The sequence below is a fragment of the Pinus tabuliformis genome, chromosome 8, assembly GCF_031772625.1.
Source record: "Pinus tabuliformis cultivar Carrire ecotype Pingquan chromosome 8, CPIR1, whole genome shotgun sequence".
NCBI classification, from domain to species: domain Eukaryota; kingdom Viridiplantae; phylum Streptophyta; class Pinopsida; order Pinales; family Pinaceae; genus Pinus; species Pinus tabuliformis.
In genome coordinates, this window is record NC_142294.1 from 1975944174 (window position 1) to 1975963504 (window position 19331).

General features: G+C 34.3%; 1 protein-coding gene across 1 annotated transcript; it reads left to right on the forward strand.

The window, feature by feature from the left end:
• The first annotated feature begins 10796 nt into the window (after positions 1–10796).
• On the forward strand, positions 10797–11783 carry LOC149244365 (uncharacterized). Its single transcript, XM_089367981.1, has one exon. The coding sequence runs from the start codon at positions 10986–10988 to the stop codon at positions 11523–11525; it is 540 nt and encodes a 179-aa protein (XP_089224107.1). The 5' UTR covers positions 10797–10985; the 3' UTR covers positions 11526–11783.
• The last annotated feature ends 7548 nt before the right edge of the window (positions 11784–19331 follow it).

Sequence of the window (19331 nt, forward strand, 5' to 3'; positions counted from 1 at the left end):
TGAGATAACAACGAACCTAGTAGAATTGGTGGAGAGAATATTGTTATGAATTGTACCAGACTAATACCAGATTGTGGTAGAGAATATGTTATGAATTGTAAACGATTAATACCGGATTGTGGTAGAATATGTTATGAATTGTAACCGATTAATACCGGTATTTAATCTGACGGTAGGAACTGTTTCAATCATCTAACACCAAATCTGTAAGGCCCTCACGACTCGGGCAGGCGCGCGACGGATGGGCGCTCCGTGCACGACGAGCGGGTGAGCGAACCTCCGACACTTGGGCGACTCGGGCAGGCGTACACGACGGCGGATGGGCGCGCGGTGGGCGAGCGCTCCTTGGGCACGGCGAGCGGACAACGTGCGACGACGGGCGAGTCTTGTGCGACGGTGAACCGGGACACTTGGGCGACATTAAAAGTGCGATGAAAGAGAGCGACGATACTCATAAGTGCGCACATACTTAGAGCGAAAATAAAACAGAGTGAAGGAGTTTATACCCACGCTTGGAGACTTTCATATGGAGTGAAGCTGACGTGTTGATATGCGTTCATGGGCGTTTGGTGATGGGTTGTGGGGTCGGCCTTAAGGCTGGACACCCTCCCATAAACCTACGATGGATGTGCATAAACATAAGTGCTTGGAGCTCATTCGAAAGGAGGAACAAGCTCGCACTTCCTATACGCATTAGGACAGGGGTAAACAAGTGCGCAGAAAGAGAAGTGCGCATATCTCATGTGCTTCTCTTGTAAAGGGTGCAGATTTTACCGGAGGTCGATTGTAAGGTGTTTAAGGTGCGGTTTGGTTGCAGATTTGTGCTAGGCTTGAGGTAGTGTTGTAGGTGGACCGGGAGGACATATTTCTACCGTGCAAGAGTGTACAAATGTTGTAAAGGCTGTCTATGCCTATATTGTAAATATTTCTAAGTGCTGGCTTGGATTCTGCCAAGCACACTTGTATGATGTATTATTGAAGATTATCATAATATATTATTATCGGGCAGACTTGTTCGAGAGTTGCCCCTCCCTTTATACTTGTGTGCAATTGTATTGTTCTGGGTTAATTGCATATTAGATAATGAATGAGTATGGGCTTCATTAAGTATAAAGGCTAATGCATTTTACTTGGTTGCAAAACACAAACTAAAGTATGTTAATGTGGAAAGGCGTAGTCCATGTGCACGAGTATTGTTAAAAAGAAAGTGCACGGTGGTGTCGCACCTCGCCGGGCACGGTTGGAAGACTACCGTAGACTTGGGGGCGTGATAGTTGGTATCAGAGCAAGGTTTGCTCGTGAAGGTTTCAAGACTCGGTTTGAGCAGGGTTGCTCGTGACGAAGGTTATGGAGGACAATTTGGGTTACATAGACTTGATGGTTTATGATAAAACCATTCGAGCTCTGGTAGACATGGGTGTTACACATAACTTTATGACTACACGGTTAGCAAAAGAGGCTGGGCTGACATCTACTATGGAGATCAAGGCAGTGAACTCTAGAGCTAAGGTGGCAGGTTTGGTACACGATGTACCTGTGCAGATAGAAGAATGGAGAGGTCAGTTGGACTTCATTACGATGGAGATGAATGACTTCGATATGATACTTGGACGAGATTTCTTGAAGGGAAATAAGGTTATTGATGTCCCCTTCTGTAATGAAGATGTTGCAGACATGATCAGGATGGAGAATGAACTTGAGGTTGATCAAGTTGAACCAGGATCGTTCAGTTTGTCGACATAGATGAATGAGGATACTCACATGGAGGAACCTCATGATGATGAAGTAAGTATTGATACTTGTGTTTCATTTGGGCATTTGGTAGATGGACCATGTGCAGTGAAGGGCAAAGCCAGTTTGCCAATGCTAGAGGACATCTTACCATGGATGTTCATGATGAGACTTCGTATGGAGAAGCAAGGATTATTGATTGTTGCAGGATTTGTTGGGGTTGCTTGTGACCTTGTGATGAAAGGTGCAAGGGCCCGTGACAAGGGTGGAACTTGATGATCGTTGTGGATGATTGGGTCATGCTTTAGCCACTCTGGCTAAGTGCCCGGCATGACTCATGGACAGATTGAAGGGCACACTCTTGGGTGGACTTCTCATGGCCGAAACCGAGAGGTAGTCTTGGTGGATACTTTGGTGGAGGAGCCATGATGGAAGGGACTCGTGATGATGTAATGATGATATGGTTGAGTGACCGAGTTCACTAAACCGAAGGTTGCTGACTTGGATGGAGTCGGGAGCAGACTATGAAGCATTCCTACTACATGGAGAGCTGAGGCATCTTGCAGAGACCTTTGGCCCGAGACTTGTATGCTTGCTAGAGTGTTGGTTGGGGATGATTTATAGAGCTCATGATGACATGAGATTGTTGTGACTTTTGGGGACTTCATACATGGTGGACTTAGAGGATCTGATGCATTGAGGAGCTGAGGTCAGGTGACTTTGATGCAGTATGGGATGCATACTTTCAAAGTACATGTGTGGGCATGGCTTGGAAGAGTGACTTGATGTGGAGGATCGATGAGGCACTTTGGAGCGATGGAGTTACGATGATGATGATGCCTTGGTGGCAACACTTGGGGCATGAGTTGAGCCGAGACTCAACCACCTTTTGACATGGGAGCTGATTGATCTATGATCATGGGCAGCACATGGATAGATGGGGCAGGTGTATACTTGTTTCTATGGAGACTTGAGGGTTGACACATTGCAAATGTGATGGAGGTAGCTTCATGGACTTGGATGTGGCATACCGAGAGTTGAAGTTTGATGAAATGGTCTCTTCATATGGAGGAGGCACACATGTGATGTTGAGATAGATGTGGCTAGTTTCATGTAGCACATTGACACCAAACATCATGGATGACATGTTGCAGTTGAGATGAGGATTACTTCATGGACCTGAGCATGGTTTACTTATATGGATGGATTCTTGATCGAGTTCAGGATGTGACAGGATGCTTTGAGGAACGACTGATGGTAGCATGAGGATGTGCATTCTCATGATTTGGGCGTGATAGTTGGATTAGCTACCCAACTAGTTCAGGCATGAGGGAGCTCAGTGTACAGAGATGTGTTAGCATTATGTTGGAGTATCATGGCAGCAGTTCACATGGGGACGACACATGATGATTGATCATCATGGATTGAGATGACTTCTTGTTGAGATGAGATGTTGACACATGGTTGAGGTGTGTTAGCACTTGTTGACATATCATGGGCAGTTTTGCACATGGTGATGATGACATGATGGAGTTGACACATTGTTGCGGTAGACATGTAGCTTGAGTTGGAGGGATTGACCTTCCATGGTGGAGAGCAGCATGGGGAGATTGTGACAGGTGGTCGATGATCATGGACATCTATGACATACATTGGTATGGTTGTCTTGGTGACAATTGGTCACTAAGGTGTTACATGATGGAGATGGAGCTTTATATATGTTGCAGGGATGTTTGCCTTATATGGAGGAGTCTACATCATGGTTGATGATGATCTTGGTGGAGAGCTACCGGGATGGTATGTTGTCGAGGACGACAACGATTTCAGGTGGAGGAGGATGTAAGGCCCTCACGACTCGGGCAGGCGCGCGACGGATGGGCGCTCCGTGCACGGCGAGCGGGTGAGCGGATCTCCGACACTTGGGCGACTCGGGCAGGCGTACACGACAGCGGATGGGCGCACGGTGGGCGAGCGCTCCTTGGGCACGGCGAGTGGACAACGTGCAACGATGGGCGAGTCTTGTGCGACGGTGAATCGAGACACTTGGGCGACATTAAAAGTGCGACGAAAGAGAGCGACAATACTCATAAGTGCGCACATACTTAGAGCGAAAATAAAACAGAGCGAAGGAGTTTATACCCACGCTTGGAGACTTGCATATGGAGTGAAGCCGACGTGTTGATATGCGTTCATGGGCGTTTGGTGATGGGTTGTGGGGTCGGCCTTAAGGTTGGAGACCCTCCCATAAACTTACGATGGATGTGTATAAACATAAGTGCTTGGAGCTCATTCGAAAGGAGGAACAAGCCCGCACTTCCTATACGCATTAGGACAGGGGTAAACAAGTGCGCAGAAAGAGAAGTGCGCATATCTCATGCGCTTCTCTTGTAAAGGGTGCAGATTTTACCGGAGGTCGATTATAAGGTGTTTAAGGTGCGGTTTGGTTGCAGATTTGTGCCGGGCTTGAGGTAGTGTTGTAGGTGGACCGGGTGGACATCTTTCTACCGTGCAAGAGTGCACAAATGTTGTAAAGGCTGTCTATGCCTATATTGTAAATATTTCTAAGTGTTGGCTTGGATTCTGCCAAGCACACTTGTATGATGTATTATTGAAGATTATCATAATATATTATTATCGGGCAGACTTGTTCGGGAGTTGCCCCTCCCTTTATACTTGTGTGCAATTGTATTGTTCTGGGTTAATTGCATATTAGATAATGAATGAGTATGGGCTTCATTAAGTATAAAGGCTAATGCATTTTACTTGGTTGCGAAATGCAAACTAAAGTATGTTAATGTGGAAAGGCGTAGTCCATGTGCACGAGTATTGTTAAAAAGAAAGTGCACGGTGGTGCCGCACCTCGCCGGGCACGATTGGAAGACTACCGTAGACTTGGGGGCGTGACAAAATCAATGACACACAGTGGAACATGTGGCATGGAAGGGAGTTCTTCCCAGAGGGAAACGCGCCTTACAGCGCAAATATGGTTTCATAGTCATTATTCTAATTTATAAGGTAAAATAGATCTTAACTTATTGTTGCTACTTATATATTTTAATGTAATATGTATATTATGTTTTTTTTTTTTAATCTAAAAAGTTATTCATAATTTTATTAATAAAAACAAAATGCCAATGTAACAAATTTGAATTTTATTATTTTGATTACTTTTAACTTTTCAAGGACATATTAATATAAATTCAACATATTAAGCAAACATGTAAAAATGTTTACAAAATTGCAATTATTAGCGTTAAAATATATTGTAACTTAGCCTTAAGGATGAGCTTATTTGGTTGAGTCCTTATGGTTAAAAACACCTTTGATATTGAGAGGTCCCAGCTTTAATTCTCTCGACATTCTTGAGGTCAAGCTCTGTGTTTGAGCCCACAAGAAGTGATCCCTTCTAGTGAGTTTGCCTAATACAAATATTCTATAGATATAATTTTGTAAACCATATATATATACATATATTAACAATGCTAAAATTTAACATTTAACTTAAAAAAAAAAAAATACATAATAAAACCCTTTATATTAAAATTTATTTATAATATTTTATTTTATTAAATTAATAAAATTTATATAAAATGTGTTTCTAAAAAATTGTATATATATTTTTTTTTTCTGTATTTTAATAAAAGATAGTCTTGCGTTAATCAACGTAACTAAGAAGGTCTCGGTCGACATGCTTACTAAAGCTTTAGTCATGCTATCCTTTTACAAGATTAATTTTCAAGATATCCTTTTTCAACAACATTAATTATTAAAGTATTTAATATTCAAATTATTCATGAGTGGAACTCTTTATATATTTTGTGAGTTTGAATTAAATAGTTAATATTTAGTATATAAGAATATATTTAATAGATAAGATTGAAGTAATTTAGTATTTAAACAAGTGGTTTCAAATAGAAAAATTAATCTTAAAACATTCTTTTTATATATTTTATGAGTTTAAGTCCTATGGGTAGGTGAGTTGGTAATCACATTGTGGTGAAGTTTATTAGAAAGGTGGACTTCGTACTGAAGGTCACGAGTTCAAATCCCCTGGACTAGCCCGGAAGCTGTGAAGAGAGGTGGGCACAATTTCTTAGGAGTTATTGTGGTAGCGGTCAGAATCGACCCCATGTTACCCCAGTTTCCCAGGAGTTAGTTGCGAGCACAGTTTCCCAAGAGTTATTGTGGTAGCGGTCAGAATCGACCCCATGTTACCCCAGTTGCGAGCACAGGTTCCCAGGAGTTAGTTGCGAGCACAGTTTCCCAAGAGTTATTGTGGTAGCGGTCAAAATCGACCCATGTTACCCCACTTGCAGGGCTGCTCCAACTGCAGAAAAATTCATGAATTTGAATCATTTAATTAATATTTAATAAATAAAGAATATATTTAATAAATAAGATTGAGGTAGTTTAGTATTCAAACAAGTGGTTTCAAATAGAAAAATAAATCTCAAAACGTTATTTATAATTTTTACAAGATTGAATTTTGAGTAAAATGGAAGGTTCGGCATTTAAATGGGAGGAAAAAAAAAACCTAATCCGAAAGCATTAATTATAATAACTTTTAAGGATTGAATTTTTCTAGTAATAACGATGATTCGATATCGAAAGAAGTGGTATTAAAACTAAAAAAACTAATCCTACGTAAAACTAGAAAAACTAATAAAAACTAATACTTGTAATCCCAAGTATTAGTTGTAACTCATTAATAACTTTTAAGGATTGAATTAGTATTAGTTGTAACTCATTAATAACTTTTAAGGATTGAATTTTTCTAGTAATAACGATGATTCGATACCGAAAGAAGTGGTGTTAAAACTAAAAAAACTAATTCTACGTGAAACTAGAAAAACTAATACTTGTAATCCCAAGCATTAATTGTAACTTAAGGATTGATTTTTTCGATGATTCGATACCGAAAGAAGTGGTATTTAAACTTAAAAAAACTAATCCTACGTAAAACTAGAAAAATTAATGCTTGTAATCCCAGGTATTAGTTGTAACTCAAGGATTGAACTTCTAGTAACAGTGATCATTTGGCATTTATAGAAGTGGGATTAAAGTTAGAAAGGTGAATTTCAAAGTATTAATTATATTGAACTTCTAGTAGCATGAATAATTTGGAATTTAAAAATGCCAGATTAATATTAGAAAAACAAATTTTAAAGCATTACTTATAATTTTAAACAATTAATTTTTTTTAGAAATATGCATTATTTGATATTTAAATAAATGGAATTGAAATTAGAAATTTAATCTAAAAGTATTAATTATAATTTTAAAAGATCGAACTTTTAATAATAAGATAAATTGATATTTAAAGAAGTGGAATTAAAATTAGGGAAATGAATCCCAAATCATTTTTATAACTTTAGGGATTGGACTTCTAGAAATATGGATTTATTGGGAAGGTAACAATTTTAATATGATTCTAGCTCAAGCATGTTAATCATAGTTTTTATTCTCATACAAATACACTTCATGTGCTATCTCATTTGCAAAACCTTCACAAGCATTGTAACTTTAATTATAAAAGATTCATTTAGAGTTCATGTTATGATCCCAATAATCAAAATATCATAAGAAACTAGAAGTACACACCATGTACACCAATGTGGTTGTGGAGCACAACTCCAAAATAGATAATAGAGATTTGTTACACAATAAATTCTCAAAGAATAAGAGAATCTTGTCCAAATAACCGACTGCCTTCATACATCTTAATCACACATCCTCAATAATGACTACATGATCTTTGTATATACCTATTTATACTTTATACATGTAGCTCTTTTATTCTTAGTCCGACCCTATTACATATAAATTTACACATTACATGTATATTTAGCCCCATACATACCCCACTTTGGGATCATATCATATACATTCAACCCCATATATTACCCCCTTAGGTTCATTTTAGTTCACTTCTCTTTTTAAGCTTGCAAGACCACACATTTAGAGTTTTGTTCTCTTTTTAAGTATGTGAGATGCTTACATAATCGAAATGGGGTAGTGGGCTAAGAAGACTTGTATGTGGAGAAAAATCTTATGGTTAAGTGCACTTGAGCCAAAGTCATATTAGAATAGGTGAACTTTAGGAAGTCTTCATTACTAAGTGCAAGTGTGAGAGGAGTTGATTGTTATTGTGTGATTAGTTTTATTAGTTTTAATCTCATCCCTTCATCCATGTGAGCATCCCCTAATGTAATGATTCCAAACAAACTATTCAAGTGAAGAAAATTTGCACCTTATTAAATGATCTCATAAAAGATGGATTAAAACATATCAAAAGATATCATAATATTGAATGTGGAAGCCTCCTATATGGTTAAATAAATCCTTTAATAAATCAAACTAGTAAGTTCTTGGGGAAACCTAAATAATAAACCTAATTAGAAATATCGTCAAACCTGTTAAAATAGACCTTGTTAATTGAACCAATAAAGTCTTAATCAAACTTGACTAGTAATTTCATGGTTAGTTTAGTTATAAATATCCCTACAAAACCTTCATGTGGTATTGTGAAAGCCTCTAACATGCTTTAAAAACATGATACCTAATCCAACTGATGAGATATTTGTCAAATCTCACCAATATTAAGATCTTAATCATTAAATTAATTAGAAATGTCCTTATCAACCACTGATGTTAGATATTGAAAAATATCCACACGCTTTAAAAATGTCCCAAATAATGGAACTAGAGATATTTTAGTTAAACTTACAAGCAATAAGGACCTGATGGACCTAGGTACAAAAGTCCTTCAGGTCAGGATGAGCCTAGCTAGAGAGGTCTCTGAGGTCATGTTGAGCCAAGTTAGACAGGTCCTTAAAACTAATAGTGAGCCTAGCTAGAAATCTCCTTAGTGGTGAGAAGGTTTTGACAATGTCATTGGTTGCACAAAAGTGCTTGCGATTAGGGTTCAGATTATAAGTGTAGGTGGAATGCAACCTTTGCAATAATTTTTCTTCATGTATCATGTTATTCTCCATACTTGAGTCCATTTGACTACATGATTGCTCAACTTCCTTTGTTGTTATTTGGTGATGATTATTTGTGTGGCCAATGGTTAGCACAACAAAGGTATTTAGGTATTAAGCCACTTCCCATTCTTAAGGTTTACTCTACTAGAACTCCCATTTCCTTGTATGCAAATACTTGATTTTACTATACTTGCTTTATTTAATGGTGATTCTTCATGGCAATGGTTGCGGACTCCAAAGAATTTCTCCACACAATTTTTGTCTCCAACAATAATTGTTTTGTTTAAAGTAGTCTAAATAGTTTCAACCATCTTACTATATTACATACTTTTCATATCTTATCGGAAAATAGTATATCTTTAGACTAAATCTTCTCAATACATTATGTCAATAATTTATCATTTAAAAAATTGTGATGTTACATTTTATTATCAATAATAAAATATAACTTTATTTTATTAAAAAATAAATTCTCAACCACCTATAATATTATACTATAAAATTATTTCAAAATTATATATATATATATTCTTAATCAAACCTTTATTTTATATATATATTCTTAATCAAACCTGAACAATAAAATTGTAATCAACTTACAAAGAAACACCTGGCCATCCATTCATATTGGATTATGAAAAAATCCAAATACTTGAAAATAACCCTCAACAATTAAATGTCAATCAAATCACCCTGTAAAAATCTGGTTTAATTTCATTAGAAAAGTTGAAAGTCCTCAGTATTTTAATTAGAAAAGTTGAAAGTCCTCATTCAAAGTAGCAGGGAAGATTACGTATCACCATCAACCTTTATTACCAAGCGAAAGTTTTTTGACTATCTCAATTATAAAGTTGAATCTCCTCATTCAATCATGCAGGAAAGAATACTAATCACGATACCTTTTATATCTCTTTAAATATGATTATTATCTAATTATTAAGGTTTTAATTATTTTAATTAAGATTAATGAAATATTAAAAATTATTTATTATTATCCTTTATTATTATTATTTATTTATTTATATATATAATTTAATTAAGAGATTAAATAGTTTTTGGCTGGAATTTAGTAATACAATTTTAATAAGATTGTGATTTCTTTCTTATTTAAAATATATTTTTTAATGCATAAATAGATTAAACACTCTGAAAAACAACCAAGACAATGAAGCAATATGGATTGAACAATTTAAATTTATGATTCTTAAAATTCCGTAACAAAATTGATTAGAAAATATGCTAAAAAATGACCATTTTCTCTACTAGTGAAACTATATATATATATATTCTAACTTATAGGTGAAATAATTTTTTTCACGGAATTCCACTATATATATATATATATATATTCTAATTTATAGATGAAATAACTTTTTTCACGGAATTCCGCAATACAATTTCAAGCATGAATGTGATTTTTTGTTGTTTAAAATACAATTTTGAATGTATAAATAGATTCAACACCCTAAAAACCCATAAAACACTTAAATTTTACCAATTAAACAATTTAATCTCTAAATATTATTATTTTTAAATATTATTAAATAGTGAGAAAACTTATCATACCTAGCTTATCAAACTAACCATAAAAACAACTATCTCTATATAATTTATCAATTTTTTAATAAAAAAATTAACATTAATATCTATCACTATTTAGTTTTATAGATTTTTATTTATTTTTAGTAAATTAAAAATATCCATTTAAATTATCTTAAAATTTATCTAACTTCCTTCTTTCAAATAAATAAAATTCTAACATCCATCATTTTTATTAAAAAAAGAAAAATGAATGTTATTATCCCAAATTCCTTGAAACGCTCACAATTCAAATGTTATTTATCCCAGATTCCTTGAAACCCTCAATTTTCAACTATGGCGTACAATACTCACGGGGCTTACTAATTTTTCAACGATGGCGTCTGCTGACGGAGATTGGCCAGAAATTTCCAAAGTACACGCAGCGACCCACAGATTTTATAATTCGGTGAGCTGACAGTTATACCTCATCGTTATCCGTATCAGTATGACCTTGTCAAACAGCGATCCCTATCCTCGTCTTTTTCTGCAAATTTGGTGCCCTAGTTCCCACGGTATTGAAACCCCAACCATTCGACGCTTTAATAAATTGATTAAATTACCAATCCTCTGGCATGCCATCTCATCTATATATAGACAATTGAGGAAATGCCTGCAACATCTGACAGATCTTTGAATTGTTTGTTCTGTATTGTCTCTGATATTTGAATTCTTTATTGCTATTTTATCATGGAAAAGGTTGCTTCAGAGGGCAAAGCGAATGCAAAGGGCAAAGCACGGCAGCCGAGAACTTTCAGTAAATATATCAAAGCTCTGTCTCCGATCCCGTATCTGACCAGAGCCCGAGATTTCTATGTTCGGAAAATAACACAGTGCGCCGGAAATAGCAGCTATGTTGGGATTGCAGGGGCGCCTGGGGCAAGCATGACTCTCCCAAAGAGCTTCAGTACCAGTTCTTCTGGCAGGGGGGATGATGATTACAGAGAGCTCATCAGAGCGGCGTCTCAGAGGGAGCGGCCGACCCCGATAAAAATCACAAAATTAATGGATCATCAGCCCTTTCCTCGGAGTTTCAGCGCTTCCACGGCCACCGATCACAATCGGCGCAATCATCAGCTTGATGTGGGGAGAATTGATGAAGATAGCCCCTGTTATTTCTCTGGATCTTTCAGAAAGAATGTGGAGGAAGATGCTCAGTTTCCACGAAGCCGAAGCTATAGTACTGTTCAGACTTCGGAACCCAATGGAAGGAAAATTATTGCTATGTAGATGCACTACTGTTTCATGTATGTGATGATCCATGGTCAATTGCTAAAAGCAATGGTCAGAGGGCTGGAGTTCAAATCTCATTGAATCCAGTGACTTGTTTCTGGTCAGAGGGCTGGAGTTCAAATCTCATTGAATCCAGTGACTTGTTTCCGGTATTGTATTTTTCTGGTTTGTGTTTTGCTATGTAATTTTTTGGTAATGGCATTTTTTTCATGATCCATGGGTAATTTAAGAATCCCAATTTAGTATTATGATTCATTTCTCTGAGGCTTCTGTCCTTTTATTTCTCTTTGCTGGTTTGTGTTTTGCTCTCTAATTTTTTGGTGATGGCATTTTTTTCATGATCCATGGGTAATTTAAGAATCCCAATTTAATATTATGATTCATATCTCTGAGGCTTCTGTTTTTTTTCTTGGTTTCCTTTTCCATATTTTACATGACTTTCAGACAACTATGCAAATGAGCACATCTCTTCCAATTAAATATTTACAGTAGCTAATTTGCCAATAGCAATATTGAAAACAACAATGGTTAGGTGCTTAACAATATTGGAAACAGAAATTGCTAAATACTTAAATTATATTTGTTTAACTTTTCCATTGAACACATCAACTGCCAAATACTTGAACAATATTCCCTTGAACTTCTAAATTGAGCATGTTACACCTAACACGGTTGAACTTTCAAATTGGACAGGCTATACCTAACAATGTTGAAAACAGCCTATTCTTTAAAAAAAATTAATAGGACATCCTACATCTCAAAAGTCTATTTTTATTATATAAAAATGTCGGGAAGTGTACGGGACAGAATATACATCATATGAAAAAGTCAGAGTTTGTTATATAACAATGAGAGGAAGAATAAAAAACAGGGGCAGGAAAAAATTAATAGAAGGGAAAAGTGAAAAATCCTAAGTTTTTTTTATATGTAAATGGGAGTAGTATTTAGATAAAAATATATTTAGAAAATGTAATTTATCATAGGGAAAAATCGAGTTTGCTTTATAAAAAATGAAGAAAAAAATATATAACATTTCAGTTTTTTATATGGAAAAAATAAGGGAAGAATGTATAGTAGAATATATATATATAATAAAAAGTGTTTGAGTTTGTAATTTAAATATTAGAGGAAAAGTTTTGAGTTTGTAATTTAAAAATAGAAGAATGTGATTAGAGGGGAAAAATTTAAAGAAAATGAAATAGAAAAATGATAAAATTAAATAATAAAAGAATTAGATAATAAATTAAATTAATGAAAAGAAAACTAATTAAGTTTATTTTATTAATATTTGGAAATATTGATGTGTATTTTCTTTATTTAAAGTTTAGAACTTATTGATATAGAAAAGAAAATAACACAATAATAATATGGAAATAAAAAAATATTTAAAAAATTAATATATTAAAAATAAAATTTATAAATAAACAAAATAATTTATGTAAACCTATACCGGCTGTACTTTGACTCTTAACTATCAATGAATTGTAAATATTAGGCATATTACCTGGAGGAAAAGAGACATCCAGTTCTGGGCCAATGACCCTTAACTATCAATGAATTGTAAATATTAGGCATATTACCTGGAGGAAAAGAGACATCCAGTACTGGGCTAATGATTTGAGCAATACGTTCCACATTTTTTTCTACACGTGCGGAAACCCCAAGAACAAGAGGATTTTTTCTCATACAAAAATAGAAATAATTTACATGAAGAATATATAAATATGATTTTGCCAATATCATCAATAAAAAAAATGTTCCATATTAGATCGATCAGACCAGTAAATAATAAATGGAAGTTACCACCTTGGTAAAATCCAACTTTATTGAAAAGTTTAAATTCATCCATATTTGGAATATGAAGTAGGTGAAAATATTAAAATATGATATAGGAAAGAATAATGCTTTGAAAAATAAATATAAAAAACTTATTTGGTTTAAATTTTTTACATTAAAATATGATATATGAAAGAATAATGATTTGAAAAATAAATATAAAAAACTTATGTGGTTTAAATTTTTTACATTTTGATTTTTTTTGTTTTCACTGAATTTTTTAATAAATTTTGCTTAAAGTTTTGTGGGAATTTGTATTTGAGTTGTGATATAATAATGCGAGTATTCTAGAATGCATCCTAACCAACTTTATGTAAAAGAGTTAAAATTCACTTGAAAGAATAAAATATCTCCTAAGTCTCAAATTAGATATGCTTAAACACTTTTAATATTACTATATTTATGTAAAAATACAAATTTTTAATCACTTTTATTTTTTAAAAAATCATAACAATATATTAAGCTAGAAAATTCAACATTTTTATATTTATTCAAAGTTATGATATTACATTGGAAAGAGATTTTGAATATATGCATTTTAATATTTGTAAAAGTATAACACACATATATATATATGAAAGGTTTTTAAGCCTTGATGGGTTGAAGCCCCTTTGCCAAGTCTTTGACCCTTTGTCATGAGGTGTGGCTTCAATTCTTCTTCAGAGGACCAGGCTCCTTGTGTTGAGTTAGTTAGACTTGCATACCTACTTAGGGGTTATTACTAGAGCTGTTAATTTCTTTGGGCCTGGAGTATGCCCTAAAATTGCTTTTTATTGGCTCAAGACTTGTCTTCTCGTCTTTGTCGGACATAAGGAAACAAGTTAACAACCCAAGACAAATAGGTTAACAACCCAAGATCTAGAGGCATTTGGTAGGGACCACTAGTGTTTTCCTCAGACATAAGGAAACAAGATAACGACCTAAGCCATAAGGAAAAATGAAATAAATATTATTATTTATAACTTAATAAATAAGTAAGAATATATTTTTATTTAAATAATTATAATAAATAGAGGGCGCCTACTTAGGGGTTATTACTAAAGCTATTGTTGGGATGGGGTCCCCTGGGTCAGTTTTGGGGTTAGAAACCCAAGTTTTGATGTAAAGTTTGATAAAAAATGTAAATTCTTTGTGATTTGTGGATGTAGAGCACATAGATGGTTAGGATTCAAATGGGTTTTAGCCCCTTGTTTATGTGAAAGTTGAGTCGGTTTGAGATCCACCCTTGGTCCGCGGCCCATGGGATTGTATGTAAAAAGCTATAAATAGGTGTGTCTTAGAGAGTCTATGGCATGTATATGTCTGTGAAAGGAAAAATGGCAAGTAAGGAGCAAGTAGATAGAAAAAGAAAGACTCCGCAGTTGAGTGTGCGAAGGCCTAAAGTAGAGTCCGCAACTGAGTGCGCAGGGTAGTTTTGAGTCTGTAACACCATAATGAAGATTAATAAAGAAGATTGTTGAAGAATTCCTGTGTTTATCTGTTATTTATGTTTGTGATATATGATGTGGATGAATAATGTATTTATGAAATATTGATCTAATGATGCGCGACTCCATGGAATAATTCTTAATAACTGTACGTATTGCATGTTAAGTACTTTTGCGAAGATTGTGATACATTATGTTATGTTTAGTAAATACTTAAGTGGATTTGCGTGAGTTCAGTTCTAATGCGCATAAGTAGATAACTCAACTATTAAAGGTCCACAAAAGCCAATCGCAGGCCTTCGCAAGGGTCTAGAAGTTTTATAAAGAAAGTTGTTGTAACGAGCCCTAAGTGGCTCATAAACCTGCGCGAAGGCTAATCTAGGGCAATAAAATACATCGCACTGATCTCTGGATGCAGAAACTTGGTTCCAGCATCCCCCCATACTGCTTTTAGTGAGACTTCAACCTACGCTAAGCGGGTTGATGCTGAAAGGGCTAGTAGTGTAGGGTTTTGTTTGGCACATTTAACTCTGAACCTGGGTCAGGACCCCCTAAGCCAACAACTATTAATTTCTTTGGGCCTTGAGTATACCCTGAAATTTCTTTTTCTTGGCTTAGAACTTGTCTTCTTATCTTCCTCGGACATAACGAAATAGGTTAACAACCCAAGACCCAAAGGCATCTGGCAGGGACCACTAGTGTCTTCCTCATACAAAAGGAAACAAGATAATGACCCAAGCCATATGGAAAATTGAAATAAAGATTAATATTTCTAACTTAAAAAATAAGTGAGAATATCTTTTTATTAAAATAATTATAATAAATAGAGGTAAAAAACTTATGGAGCTTAGGCACAATGACTAACAATCAAGTTTAACGGGATGCCCAACTACAAGGAATCAATTGAACAAAACAACTTCTATCAAATCCCTCATCATAGTGGGTGATTTTAACAATATAATTAGATACCTCAATCTTGAAACCACTCCATCAAATTTCAAATTGAACTCTTTTTACAAAAGAATTACGAGCAAGTAATCTTTATTAGCTAGCATCCAAGCTAACCATGTGTTTAGAGACCTCAAAACCTTGGTAGATTTTGAGGCAAATTAAGCAATCACCCTAACTCTTGTTACAATGAAAGTAAACAAAACCATGAAGGAGGCTCTATTCTCTTAAATATTAAAATGATGATTAATGTAAAAGATGACAACTCCATGGTTAATCTTACATGAAAAGGAAACGTGACTCGTGGAGGGGATCGGAGATCACAAGGCTCATCAAAACCAATCGAGAACCCTTCGAAGTTGAATGATGATCCACATAAGTGGAAGCATGTACCATTCCATGAGATTCGATGCTGCGAGATGGATGGTACGACAAGCTTCAACAGTTTGACATCCTTTTCTTCAGATGGCCCCAGGATGTGAGGTATATGCAGTGTGTTCATGTACTTCTTTTGCTATGAGATGCATTGCGTTGCATAGATCCTTGTTTGGTGCTTGACGTGGGATCTTGTTTTCTTACTTGTTTCATGATTCCTGCTTGATGTGATGCAGAATTCATGATTCGTCATGTTTTTGTTTGAGATCCCTTTGTTGTTATGTTGATGGGATACTCATGTGTCGCCATGTATGTTTGCATTGAGATCCCTTTTATGCCATGTTGGCGGGATGCTCATTATCATCATGCATGAGTTTAGGTCATACTAATAGGAGTCATTTTTGAATGAGAGTTCCTGTAGCGGAACATCTCTTGGAGCCACTCCTGCGTGAGGGCATTTTCCTTGTATGATAGCAACGTCACCACCTATGTACATCATCACTGTTGACAGCACTTAATGCAGCAGCCTACACCATCTTGACATCAGGGCCCGGAGACATAGTCCCTCCTAGACGAACTCCATTATCAACGTCTTGAGTTTTATGTTGCTGATGATTGTCATGTTCCTTCTTCTTTACAGCATGCATTTATGTTCCTTTATGCTATTTTAATTGCAATTCTAATCACATCATGAAAGTAAAAGATCTTGGTTAAATCCGGGAGTTGAGTCAACTCGAATATAGCTGTTGGAAGATCTGCTCTCCCTATTTAACATGCAACCATGATCTCATTCTTCAACTTGTCTTGACGATGAACCACACTCATTGGTTCGAAACACGTCGACAAAAATATTATAATGTGATTTCCGCCAAAAAATCATCGAAATAAAGAATTGTAATATTTAGATATTTAGTTCATATTATCACAATAAATAAATTTAAATTCGATAAAAATGTACCACTTAAATTAAATACGTTATTTTTAATACTATTAATTTTTAAAATATAAAGTTAAATATAGGAATATGTAAATTTGAATGGGGTAAAAATGTACCACTTGAATTGAGTTATTCCTAATATAATTAAAACATAAAATTAAATATGGTATGATTTTAACACTCGAATCAATTGAGTTATTTTCAATGTTACATAAAATTGAATGGCATAAGATTACAGGAGGTGCATGCCTATGCAGTTTTTCTAAATTTAACAGTCTTTTTGTATTGAATACATACGTGTCAAATACATCCACTAAAATTATATTTAATTTAAAAAAATAACATAAAAAAGATATAAATTTAATATTTGACTTATATGTCTTCTTGCCTAAAACATCTTTTGAAAGAGAGGAAAGGATAAAAGTTAACCTAAACCTATGACTTTTTGTAATAGTGTATTGTATCAAATTTATATTCGGATTAGGATTCTGGTAATGGACAATAAAGTAGGTGCGTGTGGGGATCTAGAAATTTGGACAATAAAGTATTTACAAACCTTTTATATAATAATGTAAATCAGTGATATAGTGACCTTTTATATAATAATGTAAATCAGTGATATAGTGACCTTTTATATAATAATGTAAATCAGTGATATAGTGATAAAATTATGGTTTGTTGTGTAATTGCAAAAAAATGTACATAACTTTTATATAATAATGTAAAGCAGTAATATAGTGATAAAATTATGGTTTATATAGTGATAAAATGATAAAATTATGGTTTATATAGTGATAAAATTATGGTTTATATAGCGATAAAATTATGGTTTGTTGTGTAATTGGTATCTTTATTAGTATAGTTTTATTTTAACTTTGGATTTATAAAGTGTTGAGAGGGATTAAATTTCTCAAGATATAAATCTCATTTTGAGTGAAAACTCTAGAAATATTTGAACCTCTAGAGGTTTTCTTCCTCTAAACTCTTGGTAGATCTAGAATTAAGATAGATCTATGTTAGTTTTGAGCAAAACACTAATAAAATGTTTTAACGATTTTTTTTTTTTTTTTTTTCACTAATTTTATATAATATATACATAATTGATATTGAAATATTTTTATTTATAATTCACATTCTTCACATTAAAATGTTAGATTCTCTCTCTCTCTCTCTCTATCTATATCTATATATATATGTGTGTGTGTGTGCATGTGTATATATATATATATATATATATATATATATATATATATATTAATTTTGAATTATTTTTATTATTATCATTTTTAAAATATTACAGATAAATCCATATTAAGCATTGCAGGAATTACAAATCTCTTTATACTTTGAATTCAAAAAAACTTATTAATGAAATAAAAAATCTCTTTCTCTTTCTCTCACTCTCAATATATTTGATGTTAATTTTTTTTACTCAAGATGCATTTAAAATATTTTATTTATGATCCACATTAAGTTTTTTCTTGATATATATATATATATATCTGTTACCTCAAAATAACAAATTACAACATTTCATCCATCACCAATAAACATGGTACACGACAATACATTTACTATATTCTTGGTATTGAATCCTATGATTGATCATGGATTTTTCCTTTTTTTTCCTTTTCTCTTACGGACATCAATCCATTATGAGGAACTGCCATGAACAACTATAGATGGGATAATGGAACCATTTCTTTGAGACAGTGTCATTGCCAAAGGTTCTACCATATTTGTCATTTCCTTGTTGTTGTTCGAGTGATCCAACTCATGGGTATGTTTTTTCTCACTCATCGCTAAAGCCACAATTGCTGTCGAGTCCCTTTCATTTCATTTGAAGGATGGGCCTTCTCCATTGAGGGATGAGATGGTTTCACATGAGCCTCAATTGGGTCTAAAGGAGTTGATTTTGCAGTAGATGTCTTCTGTTGTTGTGAGTTATCCTTGTTTTGACCCGAAGTGTTCTTGGATCCTTTGGTTCCCTTTGGATCTTTCCATCCATGACTATTTTTCTTTGAATCTTGGGGAAAAATGCCCCTTGCGAGAAGGGGCATGCATTTTAAAGATGACTGAGCAACGAAAAATAATGTTTTCATAATCCAACGATTACGAATAAACCCTACCCCTCCACTTGAGAAGGATTTTATCTTGTAACCCTTCGCTGAGGTCCACTTAAACACATATGCGAATAAATGTGATAATTCCTTTCAAAATTCTTTTAAGTGGCTATTTTCATTAAGCGACCTAGTAAATCTTCGACATCTGCTAAGATAT